The sequence below is a fragment of the Balaenoptera physalus genome (assembly GCF_965194825.1).
Source record: "Balaenoptera physalus genome assembly, chromosome: 2".
NCBI lineage: Eukaryota > Metazoa > Chordata > Mammalia > Artiodactyla > Balaenopteridae > Balaenoptera > Balaenoptera physalus.
In genome coordinates, this window is record NC_138883.1 from 173,352,868 (window position 1) to 173,371,358 (window position 18,491).

Consider the following 18,491-nt stretch of genomic DNA (forward strand, 5'->3'; position numbering starts at 1 on the left):
TAAGGTGATCATTTTTGCAGAGGGTCATTGGGGGTGGTGATGACAGGATGAATTCAAAAAGCAGAAGCCTTGGTGGGATGTAGCTGATGGGATGTGAGGAAAAGAGAGGAATCCACAAGGACACAAAAGATTCGGGTCTGGTTATGTGTAGAATAAGAGAGGAGCTGATGACAAGGTTTTCTGGGTCCTTTTCTCTGATACTCAGTGCCTTGATGAGTGGAATGGTTGTGACTACTGTGAGAGAAGTGCCGTGGTCACCAGCAGTGATGGGAATGTTGAATTTGACTTTGGTTAAAATTTCGGACTTACGAACTATCAAGCACAAAATGGACTCTAATTTTACGTGTAAGCTATTTGTGGCCACAGTCCGAATAGCTGGAAGCTACATTCTACCTTTGGGTGAGGAGCCCAACAGCATGTCTGGGTGCGATCCAGAGAATGGTATTTTAATTAATCAACACGTGCTTGCGTTTAGCCGGAAGAGGTAAAAACAAAACCCGAAGTGTCACTGTGTCTGTTTGTGGTACATATCTTGTGAGTAGGTATGTTTATTTGACTGGAGAAGGGTCTGAAGTCTACGGGAGGAGTTTTTAACAATTAATTGAGCAATTTCAGCCTTGTAATATTGTCATTATAGTAACAGTTGTGAAAGAAGGGTCCTCTGAAGATGACAGCACTTCAAAGGATGTGATACTAGCTACCTTGTTTATAGCCCTATTCGTATGTACCTATGATACTTGCCCATACAAATTTTAAAAATGCTCAATGCACATATAATGTGTGTGTGTGTGTGTGTGTGTACATATATATATATATGTCTCTGTTATATATAACATATATATATATGAAGTATATACTTCATTATACTTACATCATGTGTGTAGCCCAAGAGGTGTTTCTCCCTCTTCTGCAGGGAGCCCTCCTCTAGTGTATACTGGGGAGAATTGTCCTAGGATTATCTCCAGACCTGGCATATGACTGGGTGGGGTGAGGAGAAGCTCTTCCCTGCTCCCAGGTCACCACGGTCCCTCCCACCACCGGTGACTCCTGGCCAGGCACGCCCCCACCCCCCCACCGTGGGATGCTGCTCGTTCCACACAAGCTGCAGTGGGGGTGAGAGTTAGGGTGTGCCACGCCTCCCTTTGTTCTCCCTGCACATTCATCCTCCAGGGGAACTGCATAGCACCGCCGTTGAGAGTGGCCTCTGGTTTCCTGCGAGCTCGTCCTGCTCTCAGATGAGCTACTTCCGTTATTACATACGTTATGTCCCTCGAGTCTGCAGGTTGGCAGGAGGTCAGCTGATCCACACTGGGCTTGGATGGGGGTGGCTCTGCCCCTCGTGTCTCTTGCCCTCCGCCTGGGACGGGGAGGCTAACCCCAGCATGTCCTTCTCGTGCGAAGGCTGAGTTAATGGAGTGCAAGCTGTATCATGCACGGGTGTTTTCAGGCCTCTGCCAGCTGCCCATCCGGTAACATCCCAGGGGCCAAGCGTTACAGGGTGAACTCAGAATCACAGGTAGAGAAGGATAGGGGGCCTTGAAGCCATGTGGCAAGGAGCACAGATAGAGGGCAGAGTGAAGAACTGGGACCATTAGTGCAGTCTGCCATTGAAGGGCGGGTCTAATCCCACTGAGACGGGGTCCCTGAAAGGCACTGCCGTGGAGGAGGAAAGGAAGTGATCAACTTCACGTTGATCGTGACTTTCCCATTGTCCACGAGAAGAGCACCTGTGATGTGAAGTTCCTTATGGGGATTCCTGTTGCCTTCCCGCTCCCCCGTCCGCACTTCCGTCGCTCAGCAAAGCTCCCCTGTTCTCCACGTTGCCAGTCTCGGTCTACCTCACTGGAGCTTCCCTTTCTCACTCGCTGGACCTCCGCGTGGCGCCCATCCCGCCCTATAGCACTACGTTTCCCCACATCTGAGCATCCAGACTGGAGGAGTGAACCTTAGGATGCTTTCCGGTAGCTTCTGGGTCTCCGTGTGCAGCTACCATCCAGGTTGTCCGCCAGCGTGCCTTGTAGACTGTCCTGTCTGCCCACACACACTCACACACACACCCCTTACTGCTCCTGAGGATAAATATGACTTCTTGAAGACAGTGTGACCCCAGCACTCAAAGAGAAAGTAAAACACCTCCTGTATCAGTCTCTTCCTACCCACCCCAAATGAAGTGCTGTCTGTCCCACAACATCGGGCAAAACATTGTCATTACGTTTCCTTGATGCAAAGTCCAAGCCACAAAAGACCATGGTCTTTCCCCCTACTCTCTGTTCAACTGGAGGTGAGTTAGGAGAGATTCAGTCTTCTAATTGTGCAGATAGCATCTTGAATAAAAAATAATGGACAGTCTTTCAACGTCATATAAGTTCAGTTACATATGAACAAACTTTGCTGCTAAGGCAGTTAGCAGGTCTCCTAGGTTGAGGATGAAATGGGAAATCTATTTGCTAGGGGTTAATCCTTCATTACCTCTGGTTTCCAAAAGATGAAGACAAAATATGAGAGTAGTCTCCTAAGCAGTGAGATCGGTGGACAGCAATTGTCTGAAGTCTTGGCAGAATATTATATGAGGCCACAGTTTCCTGAAATAAAACTGAAAAAGTCTAGATTTTTTGATCTGGAAAATTAAGTTTATTCTGTCATTTAGGTTTCTAACCAATAGCTTTTTGGTGTGAAGAAAACTATTTAAAATACACTGTCCTCAAACTGAAATCCCTGTGGTTTGGGAGTCAGCTTCAATCTTGGTAAATGACCTTAAAAAGGAGTTTCTCTATCCATATAGTCTGAGAATTAAAATAGCATATATCTAGCTTTAGGGGTTGAAAGATGTTAAGAATATTTCATCATGTGCATGAATCTAAATAGAGTTCAGAAAGTAGAAGGGGACAAAAGTTCTGTGGTTGTGATTCCCAACTCTCTGTAAACTAGGTGGAGTCAGCTTTGTACTTTTATGCCTAGAAGCCCTCGTTTTTTAATTCTCTGGTTCTGGGAGAATTTGAAAAGGATCCCCAAGGTCGTGAAAAACCATTTTAACCCCATTTTCTTAAATGGTTTCTTCTCTGCTTTCAGCATGGAATAGTTACTCTCAACTTGTTGAAAATGGCAGGTTGTACGGTCCTGGCCTCTGGAGTCGGGCAGACCTGGCTTTGAATGTCAGTTCTGCCACCAGCTATGGTATAAACTGTCAAGCTACTTACCCCTCAACCTCAGTTCATCACAAAACAGGAATAAGCCTGGAATCTGCCTCATAAGGTGGCTGTGAGGATTAACTGAAAAAGAAATGCATGTAAAGCACTTGGCTGACAACTTGACACAGACTAAATGCTTAATGCATTCCAATTTTTATCGTTATGATTACTTTTATTATTCCATCCTCAACTCCTTCCTGCTTCTACTTCCTCATAATAATCCTTCAGATACTTACAGTCGGGTAATATTTTCCCCCAGACATTGTCTTCTCCAGGTTAAACAACCCCAAGGCCCTCAACTGTTCCTCACATGGAAAGCTTGAGATGCCTGTTCCTCTAGGTGTCTCTCAGTAATGAGATACGGAGACTGCAGCTGATGCCTGGAGCCTGTCGGCTAGGATAAACTCCTCGAGCTGAGTGGGGTGAAGGGCCACTGGCCAAAAGGAAATAGTCAGTGTCTTTCACCTGGTGTGGAAGGCATTCCACATGTCAGTGGGTGGGAGTTCCCGGATAAGGACCGGGAAAGATGATGGTGGGAAGAGCAGATAAGGCGGAGCAGGAGAAAGAGGTTTGCTTCCTGGGCTGTGACTCTGCCTGTTGGCCAGCCTGTGAGGCCAGACCAGTGTCCAGAAAGGGACACATCATCTGTCTGTGGCACTGAGGGACCTGCCTTTTTTGGGGTTGGGGGTTAAACTCCTTCCTACCATCAAGTGTGTGGCCCAGGGAATGCTAGTGACCCTTGTTTCATTTTCGTGGTTCTGTTCATCCATTATGGTAGCTGTTTTTCTCACCTCTGGGTCCTTGCAGATCTAAGCCATGCTATCCCTGTGCTGGAGAGTGGGGGTGGGGAACAAGCCCTACAGCCCCAAGACAGGGACTTCCTTCAGCTCCCCACTAACTCGGTGACCAGCAGCCTCTAGTTTCCAACTGGTGAGGAGTCTCCTCTCTCATATCACAATACGCACATTTATCCATCGAGTCCACGAGAATAAGATGATTATTTCAAGGGAGAAGAAGAGAGAATGAGAATGTGGGTGGCGGTAAGAAATCGAAGAGCAGAACAGATGAGTAAATTATATAAAAATGCAGTTGTCTTAATCTTCTAATATGTGCGTGAAGGCAGTAAGCGAGGGAAGGCATCCAAACGTTTGAGTCGTCTTATGTACTCAGCAACACTCGTGTATCACCTGAGTGAAGAGAAATCAAAAGACTCATAGAAAGATACTCTCTTTAAACTCCTCAGCCTTTTCCTTGATTCAAATGTATTTTGTCATCTTGGGTTCACTTGTCAGACAGTTCTACTCAATAGAAACTTACGAAGGGGGATGTGATGAATTGAATTGTATCCTCCCCCAAAGATACGGTGAAGTCCTAACCGGACTCAGAATGTGACCAGATTTGGAGATGGGGTCTTTACAGAGGTAAACAAGTTAAATGAGGTCATTAGGTTGGAGCCTAATCCAATATGCCTGGTGTCCTTATAAAAAGGGGAAACACGGACACAGACACAGAGAGAAGATGACATGAGACAGGCAGGGAGGATGCCATGTGAGGAGGGAGGAGTGGAGTGATGCCTTTACAAACCAAGGAGTGCTTGAGATTACCAGAAGCTACAGGAGAGGCATGGAAGCAATCCCTTCCTAGCGCCTTTGGAGGAACATGGCCCTGCTGACACCTTGGTTTGGACTTCTGGCCTGGAGAACTCTGTGACAACAAATTTCTGTTGTTTTAAGCCACCCGATTTGTGGTACTTTGTGATGGAAGCCCTAGGAAACCAATATAGAGGCGATACACAGAGTTTTCAAAAATTAAAAGTTTTTATAGAAATAAAAATTGTTCAATTTGCTCATACACTAAAGTCGATTCAGTGACTGAAAGTTGAAATCTCAAAATTAAAAACCAGGGCGGTCCATTGTTACTGCATAAAAAAATTCCAACCTAAAAGTTGGACAGCAGGACAATCTTCTGATGACTTCGTTTTTCCTACAAAACAGTGCACAATCAAAATGAGCAAGAGCACAGATATATTAAGAACATCCCTACTATGTCATATCATGGCACGTATAGAAGTTAAAGTCAAGACATTTTATTGTCAAGAGGTGCTAGTCTCAGGCTACGTTTCCATATGGATTTTGGTCAACGACTCTAAATAACAGAGAACTTATAAATAATTCCAAAAGGCAGTGTGTCAGGCCGATGGTTTTTGAGGTCAAGGTGGGGGAGAGTTTAACATGGCAAGCAGAGTGGTGCCATATGTACTCTGGCTGTTCTGAACTAACCATTGACTTAAGCATCACTGGGGAGGGGGGGCATTCTTTGGATTTTACATAGATCTAAATGAGTTTAAAATTTCAATGCTTTAAATGTTGCATGCTAAAGAAATCAACCTTTTATTTTTTTAAATTGTTTTTAACATCTTTATTGGGCTATAATTGCTTTACAATGATGTGTTAGTTTCTGCTGTGTAACAAAGTGAATCAGCTATATGTATACATATATCCCCATATCCCCTCCTTCTTGTGTCTCCCTCCCACCCTCCCTATCCCACCCCTCTAGGGGATCACAAAGCACCAAGCTGATCTCCCTGTGCTATGCGGCTGCTTCCCACTAGCTATCTATTTTACATTTGGTAGTGTATATATGTCCATGCTACTCTCTCACTTTGTCCCAGCTTACCCTTCCCCCTCCCCTTGTCCTCAAGTCCATTCTCTACGTCTGCGTCTTTATTCCTGTCCTGCCCCTAGGTTCATCAGAACCATTTTTTTTTTAAGATTCCATATATATGTGTTAGCATATGGTATTTGTTTTTCTCTTTCTGACTTAACTTCACTCTGTAGGACAGACTCTAGGTCCATCCACCTCACTACAAATAACTCAATTTCGTTTCTTTTTATGGCTGAGTGAGATTCCATTGTATATATGTACCACATCTTCTTTATCCATTCGTCTGTCAATGGACACCTAGGTTGCTTCCATGACCTGGCTATTGTAAATAGTGCTGCGGTGAATATTGGGGTGCATGTGTCTTTTTTAATTATGGTTTTCTCAGTGTATATGCCCAGTAGTGGGATTGCTGGGTCATATGGTAGTTCTATTTTTAGCTTTTTAAGGAATCTCCATACTGTTCTCCATAGTGGTTGTATCAATTTACATTCCCACCAACAGTGCAAGAGGGTTCTCTTTTCTCCACACCCTCTCCAACATTTATTGTTTGTAGATTTTTTGATGATGGCCATTCTGACTGCTGTGAGGTGATACCTCATTGTAGTTTTGATTTGCATTTGTCTAATGATTAGTGATGTTAAGTATCCTTTCATGTGTTTGTTGGCAATATGTATATCTTCTTTGGAGAAATGTCTATTTAGGTCTTCTGCCCAGTTTTGGATTGGGTTGTTTGTTTTTTTGATATTGAGCTGCATGAGCTGCTTGTATATTTTGGAGATTAATCTTTTGTCTGTTGCTTCGTTTGCAAATATTTTCTCCCATTCTGAGGGTTGTCTTTTTGTCTTGTTTATGGTTTCCTTTGCTGTGCAAAAGCTTTTTAGTTTCATTAGGTCCCATTTGTTTATTTTTGTTTTTATTTCCATTTCTCTAGGAGGTGGGTCAAAAAGGATCTTGCTGTGATATATGTCATAGAGTGTTCTGTCTGAGTTTTCCTCTAAGAGTTTGATAGTGTCTGGCCTTACATTTAGGTCTTTAATCCATTTTGAGTTTATTTTTGTGTATGCTGTTAGGGAGTGTTCTAATTTCATTCTGTTACATGTAGCTGTCCAGTTTTCCCAGCACCACTTATTGAAGAGGCTGTCTTTTCTCCATTGTATATTCATGCCTCCTTTATCAAAAATAAGGTGACCATATGTGCATGGGTTTATCTCTGGGCTTTCTATCCTGTTCCATTGATCTATATTTCTGTTTTTGCGCCAGTACCATGCTGTCTTGATTACTGTAGCTTGGTAGTATAGTCTGAGGTCAGGGAGCCTGATTCCTCCAGCTCCGTTTTTCTTTCTCAAGATTGCTTTGGCTATTTGGGGTCTTTTATGTTTCCATACAAACTGTGAAATTTTTTGTTCTAGTTCTGTGAAAAATGCCATTGGTAGTTTGACAGGGATTGCATTGAATCTGTAGATTGCTTTGGGTAGTATAATCATTTTCACAGTGTTGATTCTTCCAATCCAAGAACATGGTATATCTCTCCATCTGTTTGTATCGTCTTTAATTTCTTTCATCAGTGTCTTATAGTTTTCTGCATACAGGTCTTTTGTCTCCTTAGGTAGGTTTATTCCTAGGTATTTTATTCTTTTTGTTGCAGTGGTAAATGGGAGTGTTTCCTTAATTTCTCTTTCAGATTTTTCATCATTCGTGTATAGGAATGCAAGAGATTTCTGTGCATTAATTTTGTGTCCTGCTACTTTACCAAATTCATTGATTAGCTCTAGTTGTTTTCTGGTAGCCTCTTTAGGATTCTCTATGTATAGTAGCATGTCATCTGCAAACAGTGACAGTGTTACTTCTTTTCCGATTTGGACTCCTTTTATTTCTTTTTCTTCTCTTATTGCCATGGCTAAAACTTCCAAAGCTATGTTGAATACTAGTGGTGAGGTTGGGCAACCTTGTCTTGTTCCTGATCTTAGAGGATATGGTTTCACTTTTTCACCATTGAGAACGATGTCGGCTGTGGGTTTGTCATCTATGGCCTTTACTATGTTGAGGTCGGTTCCCTCTATGCCTACTTTCTGGAGAGTTTTTTTTTTTTTATCATGAATGGGTGCTGAATTTTGTCGAAAGCTTTTTCTGCATCTATTGAGGTGATCATATGGTTTTTATCCTTCAGTTTGTTAATATGGTGTATCACATTGATTGATTTGCGTATATTGAAGAATCCTTGCATTTCTGGGATAAACCCCACTTAATCATGGTGTATGATTGTTTGGATTAATGTGCTGCTGGATTCTGTTTGCTAGTATTTTGTGGAGGATTTTTGCATCTATGTTCATCAGTGATATTGGCCTGTAGTTTTCTTTCTTTGTGACATCTTTGTCTGGTTTCACTATCAGGGTGATGGTGGCCTCGTAGAATGAGTTTGGGAGTGTTCCTCCCTCTGCTATATTTTGGAAGAGTTGGAGAAGGATAGGTGTTAGCTCTTCTCTAAATGCTTGATAGAATTCTCCTGTGAAGCCTGCTGGTCCTGGGCTTTTGTTTGTTGGAAGATTTTTAATCATAGTCTCAATTTCAGTACTTGTGATTGGTCTGTTTCTATTTTCTATTTCTTCCTGGTTCAGTCTCAGAAGGTTGTGCTTTTCTAAGAAATTGTCCATTTCTTCCAGGTTGTCCATTTTATTGGCATAGAGTTGCTTGTAGTAATCTCTCATGATTGTTTGCATTTCTGCAGTGTCAGTTGTTACTTCTCCTTTTTCATTTCTAATTCTGTTGATTTGAGTCTTCTCCCTTTTTTTCTTGATGAGTCTGGCTAATGGTTTATCAACTTTGTTTATCTTCTCAAAGAAACAGCTATTAATTTTATTGATCTTTGCTATTGTTTCTTTCATTTACTTCTGATCCGATCTTTATGATTTCTTTCCTTCTGCTAATTTTGGGGGTTTTTCGTTCTTCTTTCTCTAATTGCTTTAGCTGTGAGGTTAGGTTGTTTATTTGAGACGTTTCTTGTTTCTTGAGGTAGGATTGTATTGCTAAAAACTTCCCTCTTAGAACTGCTTTTGCTGCATCCCATAGGTTTTGGGTCATCGTGTTTTCATTGTCATTTGTTTCTAGGTATTTTTTGATTTCCTCTTTGATCTCTTCAGTGATCTCTTGGTTATTTAGTAGCGTATTGTTTAGCCTCCATGTGTTTGTATTTTTTACAGTTTTTTTCCTGTAATTGATAGCTAGTCTCATAGCGCTGTGGTCGGAATTCGTACTTGATATGATTTCAGTATTCTTAAGTTTACCAAGGCTTGATTTCTGACCCAAATGTGATCTATCCTGGAGAATGTTTCATCAGCACTTGAGAAGAAAGTGTATTCTGTTGTTTTTGGATGGAATGTCCTCTAAATATCAATTAAGTCCATCTTGTTTAATGTATCATTTAAAGCTTGTGTTTCCTTGTTTATTTTCATTTTGGTTTATCTGTCCATTGGTGAAAGTGGGGTGTTAAAGTCCCCTACTATGATTGTGTTACTGTCGATTTCCCCTTTTATGGCTGTTAGCATTTACCTTATTGTATTGAGGTGCTCTTATGTTGGGTGCATAAATATTTACAATTGCTATATCTTCTTCTTGGATTGATCTCTTGAGCATTATGTAGTGTCCTTCTTTGTCTCTTTTGAGCCTTTATTTTAAAGTCTATTTTGTCTGATATGAGAATTGTTATTCCAGCTTTCTTTTGATTTCCATTTGCATGGAATATCTTTTTCCATCCTCTCACTTTCAGTCTGTATGTGTCCCTAGGTCTGAAGTGGGTCTCTTGTAGACAGCAGATATACATACAGGTCTTGTTTTTGTATTCATTCAGCCAGTCTGTGTCTTTTGGTTGGAGCATTTAATCCACTTACATTTAAGGTAATTATCAATATGTATGTTCCTATTACCATTTTCTTAATTGTTTTGGGTTTGTTTTTGTAGGTCTTTTCCTTCTCTTGTGTCTCCTGCCTAGAGAAGTTCCTTTAGCATTTGTTGTAAAGCTGGTTTGGTGGTGCTGAATTCTCTTAGCTTTTGCTTCTCTGTAAAGGTTTTAATTTCTCCATCGAATCTGAATGAGATCCTTGCTGTGCAGAGTAATGTTGGTTGTAGGTTTTTCCCTTTCATCACTTTAAATATGTCCTGCCACTCCCTTCTGGCTTGCAGAGTTTCTGCTGAAAGATCAGCTGTTAACCTTATGGTGATTCCTTTGTATGTTATTTATTGCTTTTCCCTTGCTGCTTTCAATATTTTTTCTTTGTATATAATTTTTGATAGTTTGTTTAATATGTGTCTTGGTGTGTTTCTCCTTGGATTTATCCTGTATGGGACTCTCTGTGCTTCTTGGACTTGATTGACTATTTCCTTTCCCATGTTAGGGAGCTTTCAACCATAATCTCTTCAAATATTTTCTCAGCCCCTTTCTTTTTCTCTTCTTCTTCTGGGACCCCTATAATTCGAATGTTAGTGTGTTTAATGTTGTCCCAGAGGTCTCTGAGACTGTCCTCAATTCTTTTCATTCTTTTTTCTTTATTCTGCTCTGTGGCAGTTATTTCCACTCTTTTATCTTCCATGTCAGTTATCCGTTCTTCTGCCTTAGTTATTCTGCTATTGATTCCTTCTAGAGAATTTTTAATTTCATTTATTGTGTTGCTCATCATTGTTTGTTTGCTCTTTAGTTCTTCTAGGTCCTTGTTAAACATTTCTTATATTTTCTCCATTCTATTTCCAAGATTTTGGATCATCTTTACTATCATTACTCTGAATTCTTTTTCAGGATGACTGCCTACTTCCTCTTCATTTGTTTGGTCTGGTGGGTTTTTCCTTGCTCCTTCATCTGCTGCTTATTTCTCTGTCTTCTCATTTTGCTTAACTTAACTGTGTTTGGGGTCTCCTTTTCGGAGGCTGCAGGTTTGTAGTTCCCGTTGTTTTTGGTGTCTGCCCCCAGTGGGTGAGGTTGGTTCCATGGCTTGTGTAGGTTCCTGATGGAGGGGACTATTGCTAGTGTTCTGGTGGGTGGGGCTGGATCTTTTATTTCTGGTGTGCAGGGCCATGTCCGGTGGTGTGTTTTGGGCTGCCTGTGAACTCAGTATGATTTTAGGCAGCCTGTCTGCTAATGGGTGGGGTTGTGTTCCTGTCTTGCTAGTTGTTTGGCATGGGGCCTCCAGCACTCGAGCTTGCTGGTTGTTGGGTGGAGCTGGGTCTTAGTGTTGAGACGCAGATCTCTGTGAGAGCTCTCACTGATTGATATTACGTGGGGCCAGGAGATCTCTGGTGGTCCAATGTCCTGAACTTGCCTCTCCCCTCTCAGAGGCTCAGGCCTGACACCAGGCCCGAGCACCAAGACCCTGTCAGCCACACGGCTCAAAAATGAAGGGAGAGCTCCTCTGCTGCCCCGTGCCTAGTGGGTGGGCCCAGGTGAGGCAAGAGGAGGCCCAGGCCCGGTGCACGGGATGCCCGGTTCCACACCACCGTTTCCGCATGTTGTTTGGCAGCAACAGACTGAGCCGGCTCCTCCAGATCAGGTGGTGGGTGGCGAGAAGGGAGAGGACAGCGAGGAAGGATGCACGCTTAGAAGGCCAGAAATCAACTTTTAATGTCATCAGAATTCTGAAGGAGAAAATCTGCTGTATGTGGGGAGAAGAACATTAGGCCCTAGGGAGGTACTGTGTTGGCATTCATGGATAGCAACCAAAGGTGTTCATGTTTTGGTTCTTCCTGAGGTCACCAGGGTGCTGTGTCTTATAAAGGTAACCTGTGAGATGGTCACCTTTCACAGAGGAAGTGTGCAACTCTGGAGGGAATTCTGCCTTTTCTCAGAATTCTCCAAGGAGTGATCCTTATCTTATTTTGCCCACTCTAGGCACCCAGATCTCAACTCAACCTTTAGAAAGTTTTGATGTTGTTCAGCATCTGCATATAAAATGGCTGGAAGTGACAAAGGTATCAACAGAATTTGGTGAGAAGGCTGAGCTCTCGTTGCATACATACAACTACAAAGCACTTTACTACTCTACAAGACACGACAAGACTTCTTTCATTTCCCCCACTATGAGCATGTGCAGGCTCTAACTGGTGGGGCTAGCCCATTATGGATTATTCTGGGTGCGCTGCGGGGAAGTCTTGCCCCACTCAGCTAGTTTGTACTGGGATGGCACGTTGATTTTCAGCACCAATATTCCTGAATCTTATTTCCTTTTAAGTTTTTTCATCTGGGATACATAGGCACCTCTGGACCACCCTGAGTTTTTAGATATGTCTAGGCTTTAAAGTGTGAGTGAATATACAGTATGAAGTGAAGGATTCATCCTAGTGCTTGCTTTCGGCTATAAGAAAAGCATCCAGGCACTGGGTTCTTTTCACTGGAATTCATGAATACCAGAGAAGTGGCAACTATTTAAATACCTTTATGAGCAATAAATTGGTCTATATTGAATGGCTGATAAATGTTAGAACTCAAAATTAAATGTGTACATTAAATGTACCAAATTCCAGTGAAATACAAATTGAAATAAAGTAATATTTGAAAATTATTACCAAAATATTTTAAAATGCTGACAGAATTATGAAGGAAATGGTATTTTAGGTTAATGCAAATTGATCTAGTCCTCTTAAGAAACATATATTATCAAGAACTACAAAAATCTTCATATACTTTAACCAAACCACCTCACTCTTTTGAAGTTCACTCATTGAAATAACTAAAATAATGAAAAAGAAGCCTCATGTATGAAAGTATTCAATTTCATGCTATTCTTAATATGTGAATCTGTGAACAAATATTTCCAATAAGAGGGTTGGTTAAACAAATGATGATCTGCTAATTGGATCAAACATTGGGTAACTATTATAACAACACTGTGTGAACACTATAAATAGGATAAAAAAATGTGTGTACCTCCAAGCTTTATAATGGGAGCAGATTACAGAAGTACATATTTCCCATGATTATTACTGTGCACATATGTATATTCATTTATTCACTTTAGAATGTTTTTTGAGCACTGACTATATAACAGATGTTGGTGCTAGGTGTAGGAAACACAAAGGTGAAAGATATTCCTGCTCACACAGAGGGCCGGCCCAGCTGGAAAACAGTCATGAGAACAAATGGAAAAGTGTAGTCATTCACAAAATGCCATTGGAGAACAGGAGGAGCCTTTAAGTTGGCCGAAGACTCGAAGAAGGCTTCATAAAGAAGCGAAGATTTTTATGTGGACAAAATTTGACAGCAACGTAGAGAAAAGAAATCAGTTGTATGAAAGTGTAGGTATTAGAAATGACTCACACCTTTTCAAACATATGTATTGAGATTTAATTCACATACCATAAAATTCAATGATTTAAAGCCTACAATCCAGTCCTTCTTAGTTTATTCATGCGAACATCACCACAGTCTAAGTTTAGAACATGTTCATCATCCCAAAGAAGGGTCGTGTTCTCGCTCTTTCAAATCTCTTCCAATGTTAAATGTTTTTGTAGTAAAGAATCAAGGCGTGGGACCTCCCTGGTGGCACAGTTGTTAGAAGTCCACCTGCCAATGCAGGGGACACGGATTTGAGCTCTGGTCTGGGAAGATCCCACATGCCGCAGAGCAACTACTGAGCCCGTGTGCCACAACTACTGAGCCTGCACTCTAGAGCCTGCGTGCCACAACTACTGAGCCTGCGTGCCACAACTACTGAGCCCGTGTGCCACAACTACTGAAGCCTGTGCCCCTGGAGCCCATGCTCTGCCACAGAAGAGGCTACCACCATGAGAAGCCCGCGCACTGCAACAGGGAGTAGCCCCTGCTCGCCTCAACTAGAGAAAGCCCGCACAGCAACGAAGACCCAATGCAGCCCAAAATAAATAAATAAATTTATTTAAAAAATAAATGAAGGTGTAAAGACAGAAACCTTTGATGTCTGCCATTGTGGGAAAGCTTCATGTTGCTTGCAAAACAAACCACAAATATGTCATCATGTCTTTAATTTTTACTTTTATTAGTGACAAGGTAAATAGGTACATGAAAATCTTCACAGATGTCTACACATGTATTTAAATAAAGCAAGAGTTGAGTTCAAAGAGTGGGGCTTCAGTGGCGACTGGTCCATGTTGTGTACTTAGTGTATAAAAATCTCCAAGTTTATAAAACTTGATTTGCCCATTTTTTTTCCCATTCTTAAAAGCTAGCTGCAAGTATTTCAAAAGGCATATCTAAAATATAGATAGATTCTAAGAGAAGCACGGCACATTATGAATGACGAAAGTGATTGGCTTTACATGATGAGAAGCAGATTCACTCAGTGCACTGTTAGAATATTCTCCATGCGGGGGGATGCTCAAGAACGCACCTGACCTCAGTGTGCGTTGATGGCCGGCAGTGAACTGCCTACAGGTGGCAGCGCCTGTCCTTCTAGACGGGGACCACTCTTGGCTGAGACTGTGAGCCTGGAGCTTGCCTCTGAAGTCCTCATACCTGCTCTCTTCTGGATCCAGCCTTGCTCCTGGCACCTCGAGTCTCCTCCAGGTGTCTGTACGCCCTGGCTCATAGGGTCCCAGACCTAAGAGTTCCTTCTCAAAGGTTAGCTTAAAAGGCAATAGGTGTGTTTTCTCAGGGATCTTTTATGACCAAAGACCTTGAGGAGCTATTCTCTCTTGGGCAGAAGTCAGGCATAACGAGAAGAGTTGGGGCTTTATTTGGGGGAAGAGAGACCCATCTCTGTGATAAGATTGGAGAGACAGCCCTCCAATCATCTTACAGAAACGGCTACCTCCCTGTACGACCAATTCTACCCAGAGGCTGAGGCTGGTGTGGGACCCTCCAACTCTTTGAAACATGTGCAGTTCTCACCCAGTGAGCCACACACACTGGGAGCCAGACTTCGGTTCCTGACAGCTTGAAACCACTACCATGACAGAATTTAACTCACAAGCAGGCAGAATATGAACTGTTCAGTGTATTCGTCCGTGTGCCTTTCATTTGGTTTCCAAAGAAGTTGCGCAGCTGTAGCCAAATGGCTCCTCTCCAGGTTAAGGCATGACCGAAAATTTAGTGTCTGTGAGTCCGGCTTATCTTTCAAATCAAGTGTGATTGTTGAAATAGGGATATAAATTTTCCAACTGCTTCATAAACTTAAGGATTTGGGTCTGCTGGTTCTATCATACTTAATATTCAGGATATTAATTTAAAAAATTACTAATGCCAGTGTAAACATGCTTTTGATACATAGGTCTATAAAATATTGCACATAAATATAAAATTTGTTCAGTATCTCTTCATAATAGTTTTTCATTATCATAAAAAGGATACAAACTTGGGCAGACTATATAAATTTGGCTGGACAATTTTACTTGAAAAATGATACTGTTACACATGATTATGGATTATTTACAAGAGTTTTAAACATAAAGTTTCTGTGATGGTTAAATTAAAGACAATGGGAAAATAGCTTAAGTAAAAATTATTTTCCAAAGTCATGTACTATAAAGATTAGTAGTAAAAATGAATAGTAAAGTGGGAATAGGCAATTCTAAATAAAATCCCGAGGAACCTGTTTTCTAGGTTCATCTCACATCTGCCTAACTTTATGTTTCCTCCTATTTATGTTTAACATGTCTTTTCTGTGAATATAAGTTTGAGGTATAGTAGAAAAAAATAGGTGTTTAATACCAAGCTAAATGTTGGCATTGCCTCTTGTAGATATTAAAAATAATATGTTTACCCAAATTATTAAATTGCTTTTTTATTAATGGACTCTAGAAATTTTACCATTACTTTTAAGCACCACCTAGGGTCAAGAGTCCCTGGAAATTTGTATATTGCTAATTAAGTCAACGGAAAGAAGATTTTTTTTTTTTGTAAAAGGAAATACAAATGCAACTTTTTGCAAAGCTAAATTAAGCAGATGTGAGTCCCTGGAAAGTGTGAATAAAAGTAATTTCAGGTAGAAGGCAGCAAGGTGTTAAGTGAAACGGTCTTCGTATACCAATTTGCTTTTTTTAACGCTGTCTAAATCCTGACTAAGTTCTGTTAAATGATATATTCTGCACAAACTGGATATCTCGGAAGGAAATCTAGTGAGTGATTTTGAAAACCAGCGAACCAAATCTTAATTTCCAAATCCTCTAGAGTATCAGCCTAGAGCCATGGAAAATAAATAAATAAATCGTTATCCTCACTTACAAAGATGATCTTTGCCGTTTCCAAAGTACTTTCACAGTCCCAACAGCATAGGCTGGTCTCCCTGAGCAGTAACGTCATTAGAAATGTTTCTTTTCCAGAGGGAGGTGTCAAATATTCCGTTGGATACAGTAGTGTCGGAAGGTTTGGTCCTAGTTCACCTTCTAAAGTCTATCCTAATTCAGACATTGCGTCTTTGAGACTTCAGTTGGATTTATCTGGAAAGCAACCTCACGTTCCCATACCCATTTCAAAGTGTCTGCCAAATACGGAAGGACTCAAGCCAAAGACATCTTCCATGATTGTCCATTGTTTCTGCAGCGTCGAGGATGCTTCCTTCCCCAAAAGGGTCACTGGGATCCGAGGCAACTTCTCCAAAGCACAGTGTAGACAAGGTGATACCATGGCCTTTCCATTTCTTAGGACACTGGCAGGTACAGGAAAACCTTGGTTGAACCCTCCTGATCCTTCTTTTCTTTGAACTGGGCCAGTGTCGGAGTTTGTTTGGTCTTTGGTTTTCCTCTTCACGCCTCAGGGGTTTTCTCATTGGTCAGCCGTTCCCTGTCATTCATATCATCCTGGGGGGGTCTTGCTCGGTCAAAGAATCCGCACTACAAAGAGAGAAACGGGCCAGCAAGTCAGGTCATCCTGAGAACTTGTGAAAAGTCCTCATTCTAAGACTTTTCCCTTTATTTGTTGCCTAAGGAATTTGGTGCTCTGAGACCATAATCTGCCCAATTCTCCAGATTAGGAGGTGAAAGCAGTGTGTTCTTTACCTGCAGAGAGGAATTCATTGCCTACGCAGAGCGTTTGTGTCCTTCCTGCCATGTCCATGGTGGTGGGAGAATGTTCATTTTATATAAACCGCTTATGGACCTCGTGTATTTTTCTGGGGTTACAGCAACCTGGCCCAAGGAGTCCCTCTCTGCTTTTCGACATGTTTTCTGGAGCCAGCAGCAATGTGAACTGCCAGCCAGGGATGGCAGATTCCTGAAGTGGACTTTGGGCTACCTTGGGATGGACTGAAGGAGGAAGTGAGGAGATGCTTGTCTATCTCTCTGCACTTGGTGGAACATACAGTATATGGAGGAAAATTAGATGGGTCCTTTATTTCAATCCCAGAACATCTTCGTGACTCCGAAGATCAATCAGCAGCTCGGGGAAGAGGTGACTATAGAAGTTTCATTCTCCTGAATTTCAAAGGAGTACTTGGTCTAGGAGAATATAACTTTTCCTAGAAACCTAGAACCTTAATTCTTATTGTTTCTTAGGTTGGAAGCCCAGTTTGTTGGGTTTGACTTATAACCATTGAGTCATCTTTCCTTTGTAGGACTAGTGCAATATTCTATCAATTGCTATGTATCGTTACATCATTTATGGACATAAAGTTTCTATAACAGACTAACATGAAAGTCTATTTGTAAAGGTAGACTGTGCAATAGACCTTTGTGGGCTCAGGATGGCACAAAACAGCTGATAATGATCAGGAAAGCCATTATTTAACTCAAAAGGCAAGGTTTTCTCAGTTTATTAAGCATGCCTCATGTTGTTTCAAAATAAAAATACACTATGATTTTAGAGAATGACAACAATAGCGATTAACTAAGATGTGACTGGATTAATTACTCTCACAGCCATGTCATTGTGACATTGTTTCTATTTTGGAATGGAAAGCTCTGTGAAACTTGGCAGTACTGTGGTTTGGGGACCAGAAATTAATTCACATTGTAGACTTTTAGCAGAAACTTCAGCAAAACACATGAAAGAGTAAGTTAAGGCTTCTTAATGGAGATGGACTCTTTGGCAAGATCAAAAAAGCAAGTCTGAGAATACTAGAACATGCATGATCTATGTGGGGTCATTGAAAGCCCATGTGATAGTTAATTACTATATTAATTGCATCCGTGTAGTGCTTACAAAGAAAACTCTCAATGTATTGCTGATAGGATTGTCTCAACAAAAAGCTTAAGATCTCGATTAATTAAATAAGAAAAAGAAGTCTTCATCATAACATGATCACTCCAAGCATATTGGAAAGAAGATCACAGGTCTTAGTTAATAAAGTCCAACTGTCTTTACATTTATTTACAAGAAAATGCAAGATAAAAGCGGCAGTAAACACCCTCAATCTTCTTAAATGTCAGTTCCACAAGCATACTAAGTTTGCCAAAGCAAACAAGACCATTTTCCCTTCATGTCCCTGTGTTGGAAATCCCCAAATCATGCCTCTAGCCTTGTCTTTTAAAATCCTAGGTATATCCTTCTAAATCCTCTCAGTGGCCTCTCTACTGAAAAAAGGAAAAGAAAGCAAATAAACTCACCTTCCATAAAGCCAAGGTTAAAATGGCCAGAACCAATAATCCAAGAAGTATTGCTAGTATTATTACCCATAACGGGATCGAGAAGGAAACATTTGGGGTTGCCCAAATAACCGATGTTTTAATCTGGAATGGAACATAAAAGAA

General features: G+C 41.3%; 2 protein-coding genes and 1 long non-coding RNA gene across 6 annotated transcripts in view; 2 read left to right on the plus strand and 1 right to left on the minus strand.

The window, feature by feature from the left end:
* Nucleotides 1–18,491, plus strand: part of LOC309656462 — a 1,106,578-nt gene that overhangs the window by 184,720 nt on the left and 903,367 nt on the right. The gene's annotated exons all lie outside the window — the stretch shown is intronic.
* LOC309656435 (uncharacterized protein) overlaps nt 1–18,491 on the plus strand; it is a 199,890-nt gene that overhangs the window by 101,621 nt on the left and 79,778 nt on the right. The window lies entirely within an intron of this gene.
* ITGA8 (integrin subunit alpha 8) overlaps nt 13,826–18,491 on the minus strand; it is a 182,947-nt gene continuing 178,281 nt past the window's right edge. Inside the window, exons 29-30 of the mRNA XM_082452760.1 lie at nt 18,348–18,470; nt 13,826–16,637 (exon numbers count right to left, since the gene is read on the minus strand). Coding sequence (XP_082308886.1) covers nt 16,551–16,637; nt 18,348–18,470 — 210 coding nt within the window. The 3' untranslated portion in view covers nt 13,826–16,550. The remainder of the gene's footprint in view (nt 16,638–18,347; nt 18,471–18,491) is intronic.